Source organism: Panulirus ornatus, chromosome 33 (assembly GCF_036320965.1).
Source record: "Panulirus ornatus isolate Po-2019 chromosome 33, ASM3632096v1, whole genome shotgun sequence".
Lineage (NCBI taxonomy): Eukaryota > Metazoa > Arthropoda > Malacostraca > Decapoda > Palinuridae > Panulirus > Panulirus ornatus.
Window position 1 is genome coordinate 18,134,756 of NC_092256.1, and position 22,439 is coordinate 18,157,194.

Below are 22,439 nucleotides of genomic sequence, written 5' to 3' on the forward strand. Positions count from 1 at the left end.
CAAAGTACTGTATTCCCATCAAACTTCACAAATTATTTGGCTTCATAACCACTGTAATATCATTTTATCAACTGATTCATGTTTCTGGCATGTAGTATATAATTTTTTCATGATGGATAAGGGAATCAGTAAAGCTTTTACAAACGTCAAATTAGCAGTAGTCTAAGTGGTAGTAGGATTGATACGCATATTATTTATTTTCAACAGACTGCAGCATATAGTTATTTCCTTCACCAAAGACTAGGTGTTATCAACTCAACAGTGTTTGAACTTCGACCTCAAGTCGAATTATTGGACTTACCTGAAGCTGAGACTCTACCTTTGCAAGATGGTCTTGAATCCATTTTGAAAGAAGCTCATGCCGTATCTGCACAAGTAAGTTGATTAATAATTTTGTATATCTATGAGTCCCATCCCTCAAATTTTCTTTTATCTACAAAGTTGAAACTTCTGTTTGTTCTAAGCTTAGACTTTCACTTGTTCCACTCATCCACAACCATGTTTCTATAAAGGTATTTTTTTCAACCTTTATAGCTGTCATGTGTGATACACATGTCTTACTTTCTTATGTTTCCTAAAAGCTTTCATGTTGTTTCATCATTTCTTCATAAGACATCTCTATTTTCTTGAACTTTCTGGCATATCTTTTAACCATATTTCACTAATCTAATAATTACTCTGTCTCTTTCTGACACTGGAACACATTCAAGTATTCCCTGCTCATAGACTTTGTAGAACTTCTTGTTACATTTTTCCACCTAACTGTGGAACTCCTTTCCTATGTCTTCTTCCTTAAAGAACGTATTTCTCAATTTTTTGTAATTTCTTCATAGAGCACAAATTAGATTCAAGCACTGCATGAACATATTTCCCTGTTCCAACTTCTCAATGATTTTTAACAACTCCATTTCTAAGGTGCCTCCATCTCCTATGACCTGTATTATTCTCTTTTCACCTTTCTTTTGCATATCTTCATTTTTTTCCCTGATAATCACATGTATTAATTTCTTATGAAGACCATGACACCTTTTTGCCCATATAGTTATCTGCACTTTTCCTTTCTGAAACAATCTACAAAAGACTATTACACCCCCTACCATTCGTGCACTCTTGCTTCTGTAATGTAATCACTGCAGATCCAGAAGAATATTTCAAATGGTTTAATTATCTCTGCTTCTTCCTTTCCTTAGTTTATAATCTTTTCTTTTCTGTAAGCCGTAAACTATTCAGTTTTGTATTTATTTTGTACATTTTTTTCATTACCCTTATATGGTCCACATATAGTTCACTTTAACCTCATGAAATATTACTGATTTCTTTCCAAAAGTTATCTGTGCTCTTATTTGTGTGATCAGTAATTTTAACACCTTTTTTTACTTTCTTCATGAACTCTCTTGTCATGTACATCTTAAACGTTTTACCTATTTTTCCTCGTCATATTCACCATACTTTGAGATGCATTCTGAATATCCTTGCAAATAGTAATAGCCAATCCTTTTTGGTTGTTGTGTTATTATCTCCCACAGCAGCTACCCTATACTCTTTGAAACTGTAAATATAGTTATTCAGTCTCTTGAACTTTTCTATATCCTTGTTTCCCCATACAGTTTAAGTGTTCTAAATTTTGTTCCCAAATTCTTTAGTTCCTATTTGAACCCATAGAATATATTTGCACTGCTACAGATGTATATATGAGTCATGTTTACAGTTAGCAGTTGTCAGTAATTGTCCATTTTGTAATTTTGCCAGTTTACTTAACTTTCTTTTTTTTTCTTAATTTTTGTTTCCAGTTATCCACTTATCATCTGTCTTAACCTTCTTGCCACCTCTGTTATGTTTATTTACAATGGACTTTCTGGATGTACTGTCACTATCATTGCTCACAAAGGTGGTGCTATACACATTTTCTCTTTCAAGTAGCTCATTCATCTGTTTAGAATTAAATAAACTGCACTATTTCTGGGTTGTAAGGCTTAGCTGAGAATACCTTCATGGCCTCACAAGGTCACTTGCTCTCTACTAATTGCACCCACAGATAGTCAGTATTTTATCCTTTCTTCCTGAGAAATTAAGGCTTTGTGTGTTTGGGTGTAATTATTCACACATCGCAAGGATAGTTTTGCACTCTAGGAAAGATGGCTTGTTTGAAGAGATACTAGGAAATATTTAGTGAAGAATGGCATAGGATGAGAGTAAAATACACCAAGTGAAAGTAAAGTAGAATATATATAGAGTAGTAGAGTTTAAGTTTTAGAGTGAAGTTTGGAATGATTGATGCATATGCATGACAAAGGGTAGTGATTGGTGTGATTGGTTGAATGAGGAAGTTAGATTGCCAGTGAAACAGAAAAGTGAGGTGGTTTGATAGTATCTGCAGGGAGAGTGCAAATATAAAGTAGTGCGGTGTCAAGAGAAATGTATGAGACTTGAAAAAGAGAGTAGAGTTGCAATGATAAACTTCAGAGAGAATGGAATTTTTTTTTGAAAAGAAGTGAATAGTGAAAACAAGAACAAGACGAATGAGTATGGCAGTAATTGGAGGAGGTGGAATGCTGTAGCAAACAAAGATTCAAAAAGTAAATGGTGTGAATAGTTTGAAGACTATTTGATGTGTTAGCTGATAGGGAGGTGGATGCATTTTTGATTCATTAGTTAGGTTGTGTGATAATCTGAAGTTCCAAGGTGAGATGCATGAGGACTGGTGGACTGCATGTTCAGTATAGTGCCCTCGTTTGAAGGGAAAAGGGACAAAAATGCATGTGTGAATTGTAGAAGTACAAGTCTGATAAGTATAACTGTTAAGGTATATGATCTAGTGGGTGGCTTCATGCACAGTACACCTAATTGGGTGGAGAAATTTGGTTTTAGGAAAGTTAGAGGATGTGTAGAGCAGTATTTGCTTTGAAGAATGTGTGTGGAAAATACCTAGGGGCAAGGAGTGTCTTTGACTTTTGTTCGGCACTCATGGATCTGGAGAAAATGTATGATAGGGTTCAAGGAGATGCCTTACAAAAGGTGCAATGAAAATATGTCATAAATGGAAAGTTACTAAATGAAATGAAAAATTGCTACTAAGAGAATGAGTCATGTGCAAGAATAGGAAGGGGACTGGGTGAGTTGTACCATTGAAAATGGGTCTGCATCAGGGATGTGTAATGTCACCATGGCTGTTTAATTTATGATCAGGATGATAAGGGAGGTAAATACAAAGGTCTTGCAGTATGCTGGATTAAGGTAGGTATAGGGAAGGGTATGAGATTTGAATCAGTTGCAGTTTGTGGACTTCATAAGTATACTTTACGAAGAAACTCCAAATGCTGGTAACAGAGTTTGAGAGAGAAGTTGTAAAAGAAGAAAGTTGGAAGTTGGTGTGAATAAAACAGTTATGAGGAGGTTACAGGATGAAGTAAAGGAGGCTTTAGGATGTAAGGATATGAAGATTTAATAGAGTGAGGATTGAACTTTGGATAAGTGATTAGAGGGATGTGATGTATGAGGACAACTTGCCAATAATGGGCTGAACTAGGAGTAGAAAATAGAAATAAACCATGGAGTAGTCAAGGAAGCTTTTTGTCTGTTGATGGTAGACACTGGGTTCATTCCATGATATGTGACATCGAGAGACTAGATATTTGCAAATGAGGCTGTTCATCATGATATAAAGAACTTGAAACATAGTTGTTTTTTCTGAAGTTTCTGTCATGCAGATCTTGTGTGTAATATGCAAAGGATCTTTCTTGTCCTGTATATTATGAATTTATATTATGAAATATGTACTTGATTGATGGATCTGTTATTTCTACATTGTTTGTAGGATACTTTAGCTGTGCTTCAAAGAAAATTTGCACTGTAATTCATTTTTGTTTTTCAGACTGGAATTGTGTTTGACCGAGCAGAAAGTGCTGGTCAAGATAGTTTTACGGTTCATGTAGAAGCATTAAAGGTTCAGGAAGATGTTCATGCAGCATTTAGTTTAGCTCGAGGGATCATTGCTGGAATCAACAAACTTGTAATTGGTTTGGAAACTGGTACAGGTGAGATTCTTTTATTGTCTAACTTTTTTTTGCAGATTACTTTGGTCAAATTGGATTCATAATCATCTTGCTTTTATATGTTCTATTTGTATTTGATACTCCTAATAAGTGTAAAAAGCACTCTTGAATTCTTGATAAAAGAAAGGGGAAGTAAACCCCCATAGGAGGAGAGTAAGAAAGAAAAAAAAAATATAAAGATAATTTTCTCAGGGGCCCAGTTGGAACAAGCCATCCATGAAGCAGAAGCTGTGGTAGCAGAAATAGAGAAACGGAACTTTGAAGGACAACGAGATAAGGTTGAAGTTGAGTTAGAGAAAGCAAAGGAAATGCTGGAGAATATGAAAGCATTTTATGATCCCATCAAGGTAAGACATTGTCAAAATTATCCTGTAATCTGAATGTGTTTGAAGAAAATGCTTATTTGTTTTTGCATTAATGTTCTCATTAGTGTTCTGATGGTGCAGTTTGGGACTGCTCACCTGGCACACCATGTGCTCATCTGTAGACCCAAGGCAGGTATGTGGTGTTTTTGGAATGTCACTGGTATTTCATTCATTGATGATATTTTAAAGATGTTTTGCAAAGAAGCCTTGGTCCAGATTGGAAGTTCTGTGGCAAACAAATGGAAGGGACTGCAAAATAACTTGAGGTCAGTGTTCATTGATCATATGAACCACAGATAGTTATCCAAAAGGACTGAATTTTGTGCTTTAGCATTTAAATGATTAGATGGAAAATTGTATGATGCTCTCTATGTCTGTCTTTGTCTCTGATGCCTGTTCTTTCTGGGAACTTTCTCTTGGGGGTGGCCACAGCAAAGAGTCTCTATAACTGGTGAACTCCAGTACAACTTCTTAGCTTTTAATGCCTCACCCTTTACATATGATGCTATACATGGAATATACTTCTCATGTTTATAAACCTAAGAATTACTTATTTGCATATGGCTTTCATTAGGGCCAGAGAGAAGAAATGGTATCATATGAAGATCGTTTGAAGAATTTTGAAAGCAAGATTGAGGAGATGAGAGGTTATATCCAAAAGGCTAAACAACAGACAGCAGATGCAGAGCAAATGATCCGTAACAATAGATTATATGGGTAAATTTTGCTTTCTAATTAGCATTGATTGCTTATTTCTGTTAAACTATAGTGATTCTCATGCTTTGTCATGTTGAAGATAGATATTAAATCATATAATGAAACGTAGACTGGCAGCATGATTTGGTGGGTCAGATAATATAATGTGATGTTTTCTTTTCAGATATAATTCATTGAAGAAGACATTGGGTGAAATACACCGCCTAGATGGACAGATTGAAAAGAGTTTGGAAGAATCTCAAGAGCTGATTGACCAGACCATCAGGAATCTTGACAATGCAACGGCCAACTATGATGTTCTTGGTAGTGATCTCACTGTACAAACCTTACATTTAAAACCTTGCTCTATCCCTCATGAGAATTTTGGGTTTCTTTTACATAGCCACCTATTTACCTCATATATGATACTTATCTCTCATGTTTTCACTTCTATATGCAAATAATCTTGATAGGATGGGATTTGAAAATATGATTTTCCAAGAACGGTGAATTTTCAGTATATTTAAGATACTACCAGGTTAAATCATATGTTTCCAGAAGAAATGAAATTTTGACATCTAAACAGGGCACCCAGTTTTGTAGAGGCAGACTTAGCTATTCCTGTAATGTTGGGTTTCCAAGAAATAGTGGATGTTACAGTAGTACCAAGTATGTTAATTGATTCAAAAGGTGGAATTACAGAAACATCAGAGGAGAGATGAGAGTTGTGAGGAGTTTTCAATAGATATGGGTAGAAACTGGGTCTTGGAGGCATCAAACTTAACAAGATTTTGTCTACCCCACTGTGATATCCTGTCCAAGTCTGAGTTTATTGAGGAAGCATTGTCAAGATGAAGAGGGAACAGAATTGAAGGATGTGGATGAATGCAGTGTTGATCTGTCAGCATAAGAGTGCATTGGATTATTTGTGGAGGAAATCGTTGAAAAAAGTAGAAAAAGTATAGGAATGGGACAAAACCTTGAGGGACACTGCTGTTCATGGGGAAAAGGAGGGAGGCTGATCCATGAACAACCACAGAGATAGATTGGTTGGAGCAGAAAGTTCATCACACCATTTTCACCATGTCATCTAAATGCCTTTTTGGCATTTTCAACAATATCTTTGTACCACAGAGAAGAGAATAAGCAATACCTTTCAAGTTTATTTCTTCAGCTAGGGAGGAAATCTGGCACTAAGACAAAATCAAACAGTGGACTAGTATTGTGGAAAGGGTTTACTATGTGATTGTTTTGAATCCTAGCCAGTCATTTAGCAACTCATCATTTATCTTCTTATCATTTTGAAAATCTTGTTAGCTGCATTGAGCACTATCTGATTAAGCATTAAGTGAATGACTAACAATTGATAGCCTAGGGTGTGTAGAGATAGATGCACCTCAAAGTTAAGTGCTTATTTTCTGTGTTTATCACAGTGATGGAAATTGAGCATCTTCGTGCAGTAAAATCCACTTTGAATGGCACCGTAGCTATAATGATGCAAGAGTTGGAAGAGGCACAGCTCCCTGCTCAGAAAGCTGAAGGTCATGCTGAACACCTAAGAGTGAGAGTAAGTTCATTTTTTATCTTTTTATTGTTTTGCTTGCGACATGTAAATAGTTATGCAATATTCAAACACACAACCATTTCAAAGCTTAATTACAAAACTGAATGGTCCTAAAACAACATTTTGACATGGAACCTTATCTAGCATGGAAAATTTCACCAGAACTGAGATTTAAAAGAAAATGAAGTTTTAGAAAGGAAACTGACAAAAAATGTAGTAAAGGGTATTTTTCTGGCTCAAAATGGTTTTGCTTCAAAATTGGAATATGATATATTGAAAGGCTTATATCTTTTAAGTATGAGTGAAATATTGTATAAGCCTCTTTAGGTCAAACATTAGCAAATGATTATGAAATGAATAATTATGCAGTATTTCAAACATATCAGTATTTCAGAACTTAATTGCTGAATAGAATGGCCCTCAAACAGTATTTCAACCCCAGAATTTTATTCACTGTGGGAAATATGACCATTGATGAGATTTTATAGCAAAAGTATTTCCAAAGAAAAAGGACAAAGCAGGATATTTTTCTGGCCAAAGTGCTTTATTTCAGAATTGTAGTACAACATGAAATGATGATATAAAACACTTTTATAATGCATCCATAGGTAAGAAAATAGTGAATGATCATGGAATGAATAATTACACAATGATTTAAAGACACAATTATTGAGCTTAATTACACAACTGAATGGTCATAAAGCAAAATATTGACCCTAGAATTGTATTCAACATGGAAAATACTACCAGTATTGTTAATATAAGGTATTCTATAATGCATCCTTAGGACAGTGATGATGAATACATATAAAATAAACAATTTCACATTGTTTAAAACATAATATTATTTCCAACCTTGATTACAGATCTGTGCAGTTCCAAAACCATTTTTACCCTAGAATCTTAGCTTGGAAAATATGACCAATACTGATATTTCCAAGAGAATCTAATTTCTGTAGAAAAATGACAAAAAATGCAGGATGTTTTTCGGGCCTAAACACTTCTTTGTTTCAGAATTAATATTTAACATGATGAAAGGATTATACACTTGAAATAATGTATACTCTATAATCATTCTGTAGGCAAAGGGATAGCAAATGATTATGAAATGAATAAGTATGAAACACTTTAAACATACAAGTATAACATATGGGTATTTCACTCTTAATTGCAGGACTGAATGACTCCCACTGGAAGTATTATACCAACTGGAAAAACATGGTTAATTATTTGATGATTATTTCAGGCTGAAGAATTGGATGATCTGTTAGCTGATACACGAGAAGTTGCAGAGAATGCTCTTGCTGCAGCTAATGCTTACAAAAATATTGTTTTGGCAATTGATGATGCTTATAATGCCTCCCTATCTGCAAATATGTCAGCACTGAAAGTAAGTTTCATATGTTTTTATTGCTGTAATGTAAAAGCTTAGTTCTGTTGATGTATATATAATATTTTAGTGAGAAATTCACACTTTTTTTTTTTTTTTGCTTTGTCGCTGTCTCCCGCGTTTGCGAGGTAGCGCAAGGAAACAGACGAAAGAAATGGCCCAACCCACCCCCATACACATGTATATACATACACGTCCACACACGCAAATATACATACCTACACAGCTTTCCATGGTTTACCCAGACGCTTCACATGCCCTGATTCAATCCACTGACAGCACGTCAACTCCGGTATGCCACATCGATCCAATTCACTCTATTCCTTGCTCTCCTTTCACCCTCCTGCATGTTCAGGCCCCGATCACACAAAATCTTTTTCACTCCATCTTTCCACCTCCAATTTGGTCTCCCAATTCTCCTCGTTCCCTCCACCTCCGACACATATATCCTCTTGGTCAATTTTTCCTCACTCATTCTCTCCATGTGCCCAAACCATTTCAAAACACCCTCTTCTGCTCTCTCAACCATGCCCTTTTTATTTCCACACATCTCTCTTACCTTTACGTTACTTACTCGATCAAACCACCTCACACCACACATTGTCCTCAAACATCTCATTTCCAGCACATCCACCCTCCTGCGCACAACTCCATCCATAGCCCACGCCTCGCAACCATACAACATTGTTGGAACCACTATTCCTTCAAACATACCCATTTTTGCTTTCCGAGATAATGTTCTCGACTTCCACACATTCTTCAAGTCTCACAGGATTTTCGCCCCCTCCCCCACCCTATGATCCACTTCCACTTCCATGGTTCCATCCGCTGCCAGATCCACTCCCAGATATCTAAAACACTTTACTTCCTCCAGTTTTTCTCCATTCAAACTTACCTCCCAATTGACTTGACCCTCAACCCTACTGTACCTAATAACCTTGCTCTTATTCACATTTACTCTTAACTTTCTTCTTTCACACCATTTACCAAAATTCACACGTACATGTGTAAATTCTTACATTTCATTTTCTTGTTTTTTTGTTACTTTTGCAGGCTGTAGTCATGTCTGAGGGAGTAAGCGACCAAGCATTACAATCTCAAGCAGATTCTGAAGAAAAGCATACTTTAGCAGAGGTTAGGGTGCAGCAGGTTGAAGTAGAGTTATATCCTCAGCTGATGCAAGCTCAGGAAGATGTGCTCACACTTAAAGACATGAATTTGTACATTAGTGACACCCTTGCTTTCATTGACAGGTATGGAATTAATGATATGGGTGAACTTTGTTTTGACTGAGTCCCCTCATGCATTACTGATCAGAATTAAATCTTTGTAAGGCTGTTCATATGCAGATGAGTATATATACAATAAATCCTAAATGAATAAGATAAATCATCTGAACTTGTACTGAATTGCAATTTTACCTTCATATATATATATATATATAAGTCAGTTGATATACATCAACTGACTGTTATATTTCTCTTTAGTGTCTCCCCTGATGATGTGATTATTACACGAAAGTGCACTTGGGAACTTTTCATGTTTCATTTTCCCCGTGGACTCATAGGAATATGGAACAGAGAAGGGGGCCAAGTGAGGATATTTCCTTAAAGGCTCAGTCCTCTGTTCATAAATGCTACCTTGCTAACGCGGGAAATAGCGAATAGTATGAAAAAAAAAAAAAAAATATATATATATATATATATATATATATATATATATATATAAATATATATATATATATATATATATATATATATATATATATATATATATATATATATATATGAAGGTAAAATTGCAATTCAGTGTCGTAGAAGGCGACTAAAAGGGGAGGGAGCGGGGGGCTGGAAATCCTCCCCTCTCGTTTTTTTTTTTTTTTTTTTTTTTTTTTTTCCAAAAGAAGGAACAGAGGGGGCCAGGTGAGGATATTCCAAAAAAGGCCCAGTCCTCTGTTCTTAACGCTACCTCGCTAACGCGGGAAATGGCGAATAGTTTAAAAGAAAAGAAAAACTGGAGGAAGTGAAGTGTTTTAGATATCTGGGAGTGGATCTGTCAGCGGATGGAACCATGGAAGCGGAAGTGGATCATAGGGTGGGGGAGGGGGCGAAAATTTTGGGAGCCTTGAAAAATGTGTGGAAGTCGAGAACATTATCTCGGAAAGCAAAAATGGGTATGTTTGAAGGAATAGTGGTTCCAACAATGTTGTATGGTTGCGAGGCGTGGGCTATGGATAGAGATGTGCGCAGGAGGATGGATGTGCTGGAAATGAGATGTTTGAGGACAATGTGTGGTGTGAGGTGGTTTGATCGAGTAAGTAACGTAAGGGTAAGAGAGATGTGTGGAAATAAAAAGAGCGTGGTTGAGAGAGCAGAAGAGGGTGTTTTGAAATGGTTTGGGCACATGGAGAGAATGAGTGAGGAAAGATTGACCAAGAGGATATATGTGTCGGAGGTGGAGGGAACGAGGAGAAGAGGGAGACCAAATTGGAGGTGGAAAGATGGAGTGAAAAAGATTTTGTGTGATCGGGGCCTGAACATGCAGGAGGGTGAAAGGAGGGCAAGGAATAGAGTGAATTGGAGCGATGTGGTATACAGGGTTGACGTGCTGTCAGTGGATTGAATCAAGGCATGTGAAGCGTCTGGGGTAAACCATGGAAGGCTGTGTAGGTATGTATATTTGCGTGTGTGGACGTTATGTACATGTGTATGGGGGGGGGGTTGGGCCATTTCTTTCGTCTGTTTCCTTGCGCTACCTCGCAAACGCGGGAGACAGCGACAAAGTATGAAAAAAAAAAAAAAAAAAAATATATATATATATATATATATATATATATATATATATATATATATATATATTATCCCTTGGGATAGGGGAGAAAGAATACTTCCCACGTATTTCCTGCGTGTCGTAGAAGGTGACTAAAAGGGGAGGGAGCGGGGGGCTGGAAATCCTCCCCTCTTGTTTTTTTTTTAATTTTCCAAAAGAAGGAACAGAGAAGGGGGCCAGGTGAGGATATTCCATCAAATGTCCCTGAAAATACTTAAAAAGGCCATGGGAAGCATCTGTCCTTCCCTCACTTTTCCCACTCTGTGAACCAAATTCTCCTGGGTGGTGGGCGACGCCAAGCGTCTCCAACAGCATGAGAGCATTAAGGTCCATCCCTCTACTAGTGTTCTCCCCCAGGGTTCTTTATACATCATTTACTTTAGCTATGAATACAGAAAATAAGATATTAGGTACAGTTGGATAGATAAACAATATAGTCTTTGTATATATGAACTGTGATCCTGTCATATCAAAAAGGAATATTAGATTTGATTATTCAAAGGTACCTTTTTTATTTGTTTATGATAAATTGAACAATTACAGTGGATTGGACTCTTTACAACAAGAAGCAATATCAGAAAGTGCCACAAGACTTGAGGAAGAAGCTGTTCATTCTAGGGAAGAAGCTGATGAAGCCATTCGTAGCATAGTCAGTGTTGAGGATCTGATATCCAAAGCTGCTGAGGAGGCACGTACACTGATGAGAAATGTAGCAGAGGGAGAAAAGGCAATAGAGCTAGCTAATGGCCAAGGTTAGTAGAATAAAGGGACTCTAAACAGGTTATTTAACTTTCTTATCGGTGGGCAGATCAGCATCAGGTGTTTTCATAGTGCATTACTATTTTACCCTTGTCATCTTACGGGCACTTTTCCAGGATTGCACTTAGATAATCATTCCACTGGTATTTATCAAACTTTTGTGATCATTAAGAAAGAGATTTTACTCATCACTTGGGGTTGAAACTGAGAGCACCATAGGTTCTGCCTTATTATGTTGAACTCTTCTCATAGGTTTCTCCAATTGCTAGTATGAGATGCTGTAATCAGATATGTCATAATCTGCCAATTCTGATATGCTCCTAGCTTTTGATTTATCAGCTTTCAGCATGTCTTGATTCTGCAGATAGATCATAGCTGAGCACAGCACAATTTATGATTTTGAAAGCTATGGTGATGTCCGTCCATTTCCTCCAGAAAACAAGATTGAATGTGTGTAGCCTTTTTCTGCTGTTTATGTTAAATCAGTTCATTTAATTTTGGTTTGAATCTTGCAGTTCTTTGCTGGAGATATTTCTAGTACCACTAATTTGATAAGCTTTATATCTTAGCTGGAGATGTCTCAAGACACTGCTTTCCTTGGCAGGTGGGATGCTGATATTCCCTAAGAATTAAAGCTTACAGTTTAAATTCTTATCAGGATACTTTTCCGCAGTACCATAGACACTGTTTCTATAGAAAATTTATTGAAATTTTTGAACTCACCATGTAGTAATGAGTATTTGCAAGTTTTGAATTGGTCATAACATAGGTAAAGACTTACTGCTGGATTTGAATTCACTTTTGACAAACGTTAAAGTATCTTATTCATAACTTAGATAAATGCTTTTACATGTCACATCTTTAGGATCATGTATATTGTGCTGCCTGAGAGATAGACCATTAAGAGTTAAGGGAATGTTCATATCTAGATCACAGGATAAGTGTTTTCCAGTACTTTAGGAGGTATCAAGCTCTTTAAATTCCATCATAAGTACTAGTCATGATGTGCTGACTGAATCTTTTTATATATTGAAAATATTTAGAATTCTTGGAAACCTTTATTTCCTCTGTATCCATAATATGATTATTTTCCTGTTTAATGTAAACAAAAGAATATTTTTGCTTGTCTAGGTTGCTTTCCAAATGTTTTTAATTTGTGATCTGCATAAGAACAGTGTTTAATTCATGTTTTTCTTTATGTAAATGTGGTATATATAATTTCCAATTTTGCAGTGGAACGAGTGGAGCAGATTATCCCTGAAATGACTGAAACGACTGTACGTCTACGTGCACAGAAAGAGGGAATTCAGAATCTTGGTATTGATGTTGGGGATCGTCTGGAGAAGCTGCGTCTTACTATTCAGAAGACACGTGAGTTGGCTAACAAGATCAAAGTGGGAGTATCATTCCTGCCCAATACCACTATTGAACTGGAGAATCCAACAGATCTCACAAAGGCTGCTACCTCTACAAAAGTAGGTATTCTGAGTGTATTGAGTTAGGAATTCTCCCATAGCATGGAGTACTTTGAGTAAGGTCTTTTATGACATCTCTTAATTACAGATGTTATTAATATCAGAGGTTCAACTAGAATTTTTTTTTGGCCCTTATCTTGTACTTAAGCAGTACATGAGTCATGCTTTGGGAACAACCTGTCCAGTTCCATTGAGAACAAATATGCGTAAGGTATAAGTAATAGGTTGGAACATTAGACAGACCCAAAAGGTAGAAGTAATTGGTAGGAACAGTAGGTAGGAGTTTCTGAAAACACTGCAAATTGCCCTTTGCCAATGGCCCATTACAGGTGAGGTACTAAAGATTAAAAATAGCACTAGAGTTTACCAGTTATTGAGACTTTCACCATGGCTACCCCCTTGAGGGACTTCCAATAGTAAAAAGACATCATAGATGTAGATAAATTGATAGATAGATATGCAATGTAAGCATTACAGTATGTGCAAAAAACGTAGATAATTTTGGGTTGACAAACAAGATGATCACAAACATTATTTATTGTGTTATTGTTTTACATTGTTATTTATTGTTATTGTTTTACATTGTTATTTATTGTGTTATTGTTTTACATTATTTATTGTGTTATTGTCTTACATTATGAGATACTGAGAGGTAAGTGGTAGCAAGCCTTTCTCTTTAATGGAGCTGATTCTGTGCCTAACTTCCCTGATGGCAGTTTGTCCATTTCATTTTTAGGCTTGTGTTTAGAGTCCACAAATTTGGAAATAATTGCTCTTATACTGTATGAATATAACACTTAAATTTCCTATGCTAACTCTTTACAAGTTAGTTAATTGTCTTGATAGTTACCAAAATTATTAATGAAAAGGCTTACTTCATTAACTTATATATGAAGTGCAAGGATTTATTTTCATTAGTAAGTACTTGCAGTTGATAAGTACCGTTTATCCAATTTAAAAAGAATTGTGTTTGAAGGTTTCCTACATATGTTAGATATTTGAATGAAAATAGTTGAATGAATAGCGAAGGCAAACCATTGCAGAATTTCATTCACATGTTTTTATTGATGAGCAAATTTTCATCTATTTTGAAAATGCTGTTACTTTCTGTTCAAACTGCTAGTTTCAGTTTCTAATCATCAAATTAGCATTGTTTTGTATATTGTTTTGTACATGGCAGTGGTTGTGTTTGGAGAGAATGAGCATGCTCTTCCATTCTTAGAAAATAGAACTTGTAAAAGCCAGTGTAGTTGAGAACAGAAAAGATTGTGTTGATCATAGAGTGTGGCTTCTAGGGAAGATAACAGTGAGAGAAGTTACACCCAAACAAGTAATACAGGTCATCTTACTTCATATTATTGGATAGATTTGAGTGGTAATAAAGAGTGTGAAAGAGAGCTACTTGATGACAGCGTGGGTCTAATATGTTATTCAAAGAGTGGATGGGCTTTTATGGAAAGACAAGACTATGCCTATGAACTGACAGTGGACTGAGTGCAAGGAATAAGGCACCAGTGCTTTATATTGCTATAGCTATTCAGTATTTATGTTCATGGTTTAATAAGAGATACATCAGTATGAGTGAAAGAATTTGTGCAGTATTAGTGTTGCAAGACATTATAAGTTACAGGGGTTTCACTATGTCAGTAATGATGATAGAAGGACTGGCAGGAGAGTTAACAAGTAGTAGTGAAGCACTTTGGAGGTGTTTCAAGAAAACTGAATATGCATGTAAATAGATGTTAGATGATAAGGTATGAGGAAAAGGAATCAGAATTTGAAATTTGATTAGTTGAACAGAGAAAGAGATCAAAGATTTTAAAGATAAGAGAGAAGATAGGAGACAGAGTATTGAAATGTTCCCTCTGGGAATTTCTTCAAAGGAGTGGCCACAGCAAAAGTCTCTATAACTGGTGTAGTTCATTGTCGCTTCTTTGCCTTTAGTGTCTTACCCTTAACAGACCACTGGCAGAAGGCATCTGTAGTGAGGACAGGCCTTAAATGAAACAAAAGAGGGCTGAAGAAGTAAAGAGAGAAGAGGAGTCTGAAAGTGTTTTAAGAATCTGAAAACCTGTATTTTTTAGAGGAGCAGAGGCTAACAATTTGGAAAAAATACCGGAAAGTAAAATGTACTAAAGCCTGGGACTGTAGGGATAGAAACAAAGATCATAATAGGCCACTCTTTGGCAGTGGCCTTGCAATGATCATGTGGTGCAATGGCTTACTAAGTATTACATGGTTTAACAAAGAGGAGAGGCACAGCAGTAACCTTTTCTTGGGAGCTGGAACTAAAGTTATGTCTATAAAAGCTGGAAAGAGTACAAACATTACATTGTAAGACAAGTGGGTCATATATTGAGGCTAGATTGAAGGTATTGATGAATTAAACCACAGCACTTTGGATTCAGTTTAAGTAGGTATGAAGAGCGAGAACTGCATGTGAGAGCAATTCTCATTAGGAATATGAATCAGTCCATTCCTTTGTGCAGTGTGAGATGATCAGATGAGAAAAATCTTTAGCATCTAAGCAGGACTTCCAGTTTTTTCCAAGATTGCTTATATGTTATGGTAATACCATTTATGTTTAATGTGTTTGATGGTGGGATTATGAAATATATCAAAGGAGACAAGAACTTTGTAAGGAGTAAAGAGAGAGAACAAGAACAAAATTAGGATTTAGAGATGTTGAAATTTAATAGGTTATGTCTGCCCCTGTGGAAAACCTTGTCCGACTCTTAGTTTATACTGATGATTTTGACAAGATAGAATTTGCAGTGAACAAAAAAGACGGAATGATGTAGGGTCATCAACAATATCGAAAAAAAAAGGCAATCATCAGTAAAGAGGAGTATGCATGAGTAACTGTGATGAAATTTAGCCAGCTTAGCAGGGCTTGTATAGAAGCAAAATAGAATCCAGAGGAGCTTTGCTGTGAACAGGGAAAGTGAGAAATTGAGATATCAACAGTTACAGAGACCATCCAGAGAGGAAGCTTGATACATAAGAATAAAGTGAGATAGGAAAGCCAAAACAGGATTGCCAGTAGAGCTAATGATAGCCTCATAATTTGGTAAGCATTTTCAAGATGTTAGAGGCCCCAGTATAGGAACCAAAGTCTCTCATGGGGATGAGTTATCATTAGTGACTTTGGATCTTACCTTGCAAAAGTCATAGTGACGATCAGAGAAATGACTGCGATTCAAGTCCTTTAAGGGAGTGAGAGTTGGGAGATTCATAGACTTCTGAGATGATAAAAGTAAAAGTGTTTGGATGGGTTAGAAAAGTCACCTTTGTTTTGGATAGACTACCAATGCATGCCTCCAAGAAGAGGGAAAAGTTATGCTTTTCAGAATGAGGCAAATTGGATAAGCTTGCAACTCCAGAATCACACTTCTGTAAAACATGAGGAGGGATGCTATCTGTTCACCTTACCTGCAAAGCTATTAAGATTGAAAAGAGATAATAGGGGGAAGCATAGGGTTTGTAAGAGTTGTATCAGGGGACGAGAGAATATTAAGGATTTTAGCCAGGGACAAGAAAGACTTATTAGTGGAAGATGAAGAGAACTTTTTGATGGAGTATTTCACCTCATATATAGCATACTTGCAATAGAGATGAAAAGTGAAAGGAGTTTTTCCATGTTTAATGTTTTAGGTTTCTTGGCAGAATTGGTCATTGTGTGTTGTTTATGGCTTATTAGAAACATTCCTACACTTAGTACTGTCACATTCTAATGAAATGTGGGATTATATTGGCTAGCCCCTTGAGGGAGTTCCAGAAGGGAAAAGGCATCAGAAATATAAGTATAGATTGAATATTACTGAATTAAGAGAGGAGGCATATAAAGTAAATAGTGGATTATTCGTGTGGTTTGGTTATGTAGAGTGGTTACTTGGTGAATTAATGATATAGTGTAGCAAGTGAATTGCTTGACAACTCGTGAAATGGAAAACAAAAAAGAATGCCGAGAAGCAGCGGGTGTATACATGTCATGAAGGATGTATGTGTGGCATACTCTTCAGAGATGTACCATGATTATGGTAGCAAAGATTTTCCTAAACCACCTTGATTGTGGGAGAGTAAGAAAATAATTGGTTTTACATAGATCAGAAGATATACAGGTAATTTATGTACATGAAAATTTAGGTTTAACTTACTGCTTTTGCCAAATTTGTGCTGAAGAAATCAGGTGCACTTGCATTATTTAGTTACATTTTTTTTTTTACAATCTTTGTGCATGTATTCATGAAAAGGCAAATTTCCATATAAATATACCAAATTTCTGACATTATTGGACAGGGCTACTCAGTTGGGAACCACAGTCTGGATTCAGACTGCTGTGGGCTTCAGTGCAGACCTCTTCCCTCCCTGTACTATAATGCACTCATAAGAAAAAGAATAAAAGAACTTAAGGATGGTTTTCTTTTACAGTACTGTAATTGGTAGCATTTCATAAAATTGCCTCTTGTATTAACTTCCTTAGAATAGTTTTTCCAGTTATTATGAGAGCCCACATCAGCCTTAAGTAAATTGTAACGCACACTTTTGTTTATTTCTATTATGTTATTTGAAGTGAATCCTTTCATCTGGACCTCAGCCATCTAGGAATTTTGTATAATGAACCTTCTCTGATAGTAATTGAGTATCCCTGCTGTAGGAAATGGAAACTCACATTGCCTATTTTTAATAAGTGGTCATTTCTTATTTCCTCAGCTGTCAGTATTTGTTAAAACAAATGAACCTTCAGGACTCATAATGTTCATGGGTACACCTGTTGGACACAGTCAGCGGATGCGACGTACAAGAACTGATGACTTCATGGCCCTTGAGGTGGACCATGGCTTTGTCCGACTTACTATGGATCTTGGGGCTGGTGCTCACTCTATTGAGTACAACAAACTGTTCATTGCAGATGATGTTTGGAGTAAGATCGTTGTAGAAAGGTAAATAAGACATCCTAAAGCTTGATTTATTGATTTGTAGCATAGCTTCTTGTTACTTTACTCATTGATTATTCACTGTTCTCCCTCAAAACACTATATATAAAAATATGTATGTATTCATTTTTTTACAGAATAGGGAAGGTGGTGAAATTGTCTGTACATCGTGAAGAAATGGAGGGTGAACCAGTGGAGACTGTATTACCTGGCAGGTTTTCTGTGTTTAATCTTGATCCTAAAGTGTCAAAAATTTATGTTGGTGGAATCCCAGCTAGTGTGAAAGTTGATGGTGCCATTGCCAGTACTTCCTTCTATGGTCAGGTGGAAGATCTTCGTGTGAATGACCATCCCATTGGACTATGGAACTTCATGACTGATGGCACTAACAATAATCGTCAGCGAGGGGCTTTGGAGAGGTTGGTAAAATCTTTACATGTTGTTAGTTACCTTGGATGTTTTTCAGAACTTCTTACAAATATGATAACATCCATAAAATTTGCAAGCTTCTGAGATAAAGTATATGAGTTTTGTATGCAATTTAATTGCTATTTAGAAACTAAGAATCAAACTTTATGTTTCTGTTGACCATAATGATAATCATGCATGTTTGTGTAGATATATTTTGTTATAAGAAATTAGAATGTTTGATTGGTGTTTTATTGACAGTGAAAAGAAAATATAGCAAATATAGTACAAAATTATGTGATTTATTTTGTCACTCTTTTGTCCCTGGGGATAGGGGAGAGAGAATACTTCCCATCTATTCCCTGCATGTTGTAGAAGGCGACTAAAAGGGGAGGGATTGGGGGGCTGGAAATCCTCCCCTCCAGTTTTTTTTACTTTTCCAGAGAACGGGGCCAAGTGAGGATTTTCTCTCTGGGGCTCAGTCCTCTGTTCTTAATGCTACCTCACTAACATGGGAAATGGCAAATATGTATGAAAAAAAAATTGTCACTTTTTATCAACAGTAAGCAATAGTAATGTTCATTTTCCAGGGATCGCCTTGTTGATCTGGTACCTCCAACTGGCCTTCGTTTTGATGGGAATGGATATGCAGCCATGGACACACGAGATGGTTACCGTTTTGAGAGACTATTTGATTTACAGTTGAGTTTCAAGACTTATGCTGAAGATGGTATTTTGTTTATGATTCATGGAAGTCCTGTAAGTATAATATCTGTAAATGCAATTATGGACCAATAGATGAAATAGTTGTGCATTGAACAAGTGTAGAGAATCATACAGAAAGCTATTTCAGAAATTGTATTCTTCACCCCCAGTTCTTCCCCTCTTTATTACTTATTACCTCTACTTCCTTTCTACTTTATGTTGTTCTTTTCCTAGTTTACCTTAATACCAATCAAGGTTTGAAAATCTGTTATGTATAACACCATGAAATGTATGGATTTTTGGAATTCTGTTGATTTTAGAAAGAAGACTCTATAGATTTGTGGTTCGAATACTGTATATTGTAAAAATATTTAATGAAAAACATTAGATTTGATGTACTACTACATTGTTCACAGAACAGTTTTACCAGAATTATAACAAAGAATTATTTACTGTAACTCTTAGCTGGATAATTATGCTATTGATCATTACAGCCAAGCTAGATTTGTGAAACAGGAAAAGAGTCGCTTTTATTCTTTTATAAATGAAACGACGTATAAGTATACTTTATTACTAACTTTATGTTTGACATTTGTACATATACTCTCCCCTCTCTCTCTCTCTCTCTCTCTCTCTCTCTAATCCCTGGGGATAGGGGAGAAAGAATACTTCCCAGGTATTCCCTGCGTGTTGTAGAAGGCAACTAAAAGGGGAGGGAGCGGGGGGCTGGAAATCCTCCCCTCTCATTCTTAATTTTCCAAAAGGAGGAGCAGAGAAGGGGGCCAAGTGAGAATTTCCCTCAAAGCTCAGTCCTCTGTTCTTATTGTTACTTCGCCAACGTGGGAGATGGCGAATACTATGAAAAAAAAAAATATATATAAAGTATATAAGTATATAAAGTATATAAAGTGTGTGAAAGAAGAAAGTTAAGAGTAAATGTGAATAAGAGCAAGGTTATTAGGTACAGTAGGGTTGAGGGTCAAGTCAATTGGGAGGTAAGTTTGAATGGAGAAAAACTGGAGGAAGTAAAGTGTTTTAGATATCTGGGAGTGGATCTGGCAGTGGATGGAACCATGGAAGCGGAAGTAAATCATAGGGTGGGGGAGGGGGCGAAAATCCTGGGAGCCTTGAAGAATGTGTGGAAGTCGAGAACATTATCTCGGAAAGCAAAAATGGGTATGTTTGAAGGAATAGAGGTTCCAACAATGTTGTATGGTTGCGAGGCGTGGGCTATGGATAGAGTTGTGCGCAGGAGGGTGGATGTGCTGGAAATGAAATGTTTGAGGACAGTATGTGGTGTGAGGTGGTTTGATCGAGTAAGTAATGTAAGGGTAAGAGAGATGTGTGGAAATAAAAAGAGCGTGGTTGAGAGAGCAGAAGAGGGTGTTTTGAAATGGTTTGGGCACATGGAGAGAATGAGTGAGGAAAGATTGACCAAGAGGATATGTGTGTCAGAGGTGGAGGGAACGAGGAGAAGTGGGAGACCAAATTGGAGGTGGAAAGATGGAGTGAAAAAGATTTTGAGTGATCGGGGCCTGAACATGTAGGAGGGTGAAAGGCGGGCAAGGAATAGAGTGAATTGGATCGATGTGGTATACCGGGGTCAACGTGCTGTCAGTGGATTGAATCAGGGCATGTGAAGCGTCTGGGGTAAACCATGGAAAGTTGTGTGGGGCCTGGATGTGGAAAGGGAGCTGTGGTTTCGGGCATTATTGCATGACAGTTGGAGATTGAGTGTGAGCGAATGGGGCCTTTGTTGTCTTTTCCTGGCGCTGCCTCACGCACATGAGGGGGGAGGGGGATGTTATTCCATGTGTGGCGGGGTGGCGATGGGGGTGAGTAGGGGCAGACAGTGTGAATTGTGTGCATGTGTGTATATGTGTGTGTCTGTGTGTGTATATATGTGTGTACGTTGGGATGTGTGGGTGTGTATATTTGCGTGTGTGGACGTGTGTGTGTGTGTGCATGTGTATGGGGGTGGGTTGGGCCATTTCTTTCGTCTGTTTCCTTGCGCTACCTTGCTAACGCGGGAGACAGCGACAGAGCAAAATAAATGAATAAGATATATATATATATATATTATATTATATTATTATTATTGACTTGACCCCCAACCCTACTATACCTAATAACCTTGCTCTTATTCACATTTACTCTTAACTTTCTTCTTTCACACACTTTACCAAACTCAGTCACCAGCTTCTGCATTTTCTCACATGAATCAGCCACCAGCGCTGTATCATCAGCGAACAACAACTGACTCACTTCCCAAGCTCTCTCATCCACAACAGACTTCATACTTGCCCCTCTTTCCAAAACTCTTGCATTCACCTCCCTAACAACCCCATCCATAAACAAATTAAACAACCATGGAGACATCACACACCCCTGCCGCAAACCTACATTCACTGAGAACCAATCACTTTCCTCTCTTCCTACACGTACACATGCCTTACATCCTCGATAAAAATTTTTCACTGCTTCTAACAACTTGCCTCCCACACCATATATTCTTAATACCTTCCACAGAGCATCTCTATCAACTCTATCATATGCCTTCTCCAGATCCATAAATGCTACATACAAATCCATTTGCTTTTCTTAGTATTTCTCACATACATTCTTCAAAGCAAACACCTGATCCACACATCCTCTACCACTTCTGAAACCACACTGCTCTTCCCCAATCTGATGCTCTGTACATGCCTTCACCCTCTCAATCAATACCCTCCCATATAATTTCCCAGGAATACTTAACAAACTTATACCTTTGTAATTGGAGCACTCACTCTTATCCCCTTTGCCTTTGTACAATGGCACTATGCACGCATTCCGCCAATCCTCAGGCACCTCACCATGGGTCATACATACATTAAATAACCTTACCAACCAGTCAACAATACAGTCACCCCCTTTTTTAATAGATTCCACTGCAGTACCATCCAAACCTGCTGCCTTGCCGGCTTTCATCTTCTACAGAGCTTTTACTACCTCTTCTCTGTTTACCAAATCATTTTCCCTAACCCTCTCACTTTGCACACCACCTCGACCAAAACACCCTATATCTGCCACTCTATCATCAAACACATTCAACAAACCTTCAAAATACTCACTCCATCTCCTCACATCACCACTACTTGTTATCACCTCCCCATTAGCGCCCTTCACTGAAGCTCCCATTTGCTCCCTTGTCCTACGCACTTTATTTACCTCCTTCCAGAACATCTTTTTATTCTCCCTAGAATTTAATGGTACTCTC

The 22,439-nt window shown here is 37.1% G+C and overlaps 1 protein-coding gene across 5 annotated transcripts in view; it reads left to right on the plus strand.

Annotated features, from left to right (window-relative positions):
- The window catches only part of LanA (laminin subunit alpha), a 119,522-nt gene that overhangs the window by 65,906 nt on the left and 31,177 nt on the right, over positions 1 to 22,439 (plus strand). For all 5 annotated transcript variants that reach the window (XM_071681747.1, XM_071681748.1, XM_071681750.1 and 2 more), the window contains 13 exons: positions 208 to 375; positions 3,872 to 4,034; positions 4,245 to 4,399; positions 4,992 to 5,134; positions 5,298 to 5,437; positions 6,547 to 6,680; positions 7,924 to 8,067; positions 9,121 to 9,320; positions 11,440 to 11,648; positions 12,889 to 13,130; positions 17,844 to 18,073; positions 18,205 to 18,486; positions 19,066 to 19,234. In XM_071681747.1, the coding sequence (XP_071537848.1) occupies positions 208 to 375; positions 3,872 to 4,034; positions 4,245 to 4,399; positions 4,992 to 5,134; positions 5,298 to 5,437; positions 6,547 to 6,680; positions 7,924 to 8,067; positions 9,121 to 9,320; positions 11,440 to 11,648; positions 12,889 to 13,130; positions 17,844 to 18,073; positions 18,205 to 18,486; positions 19,066 to 19,234 (2,379 nt within the window). The remainder of the gene's footprint in view (positions 1 to 207; positions 376 to 3,871; positions 4,035 to 4,244; positions 4,400 to 4,991; positions 5,135 to 5,297; positions 5,438 to 6,546; positions 6,681 to 7,923; positions 8,068 to 9,120; positions 9,321 to 11,439; positions 11,649 to 12,888; positions 13,131 to 17,843; positions 18,074 to 18,204; positions 18,487 to 19,065; positions 19,235 to 22,439) is intronic.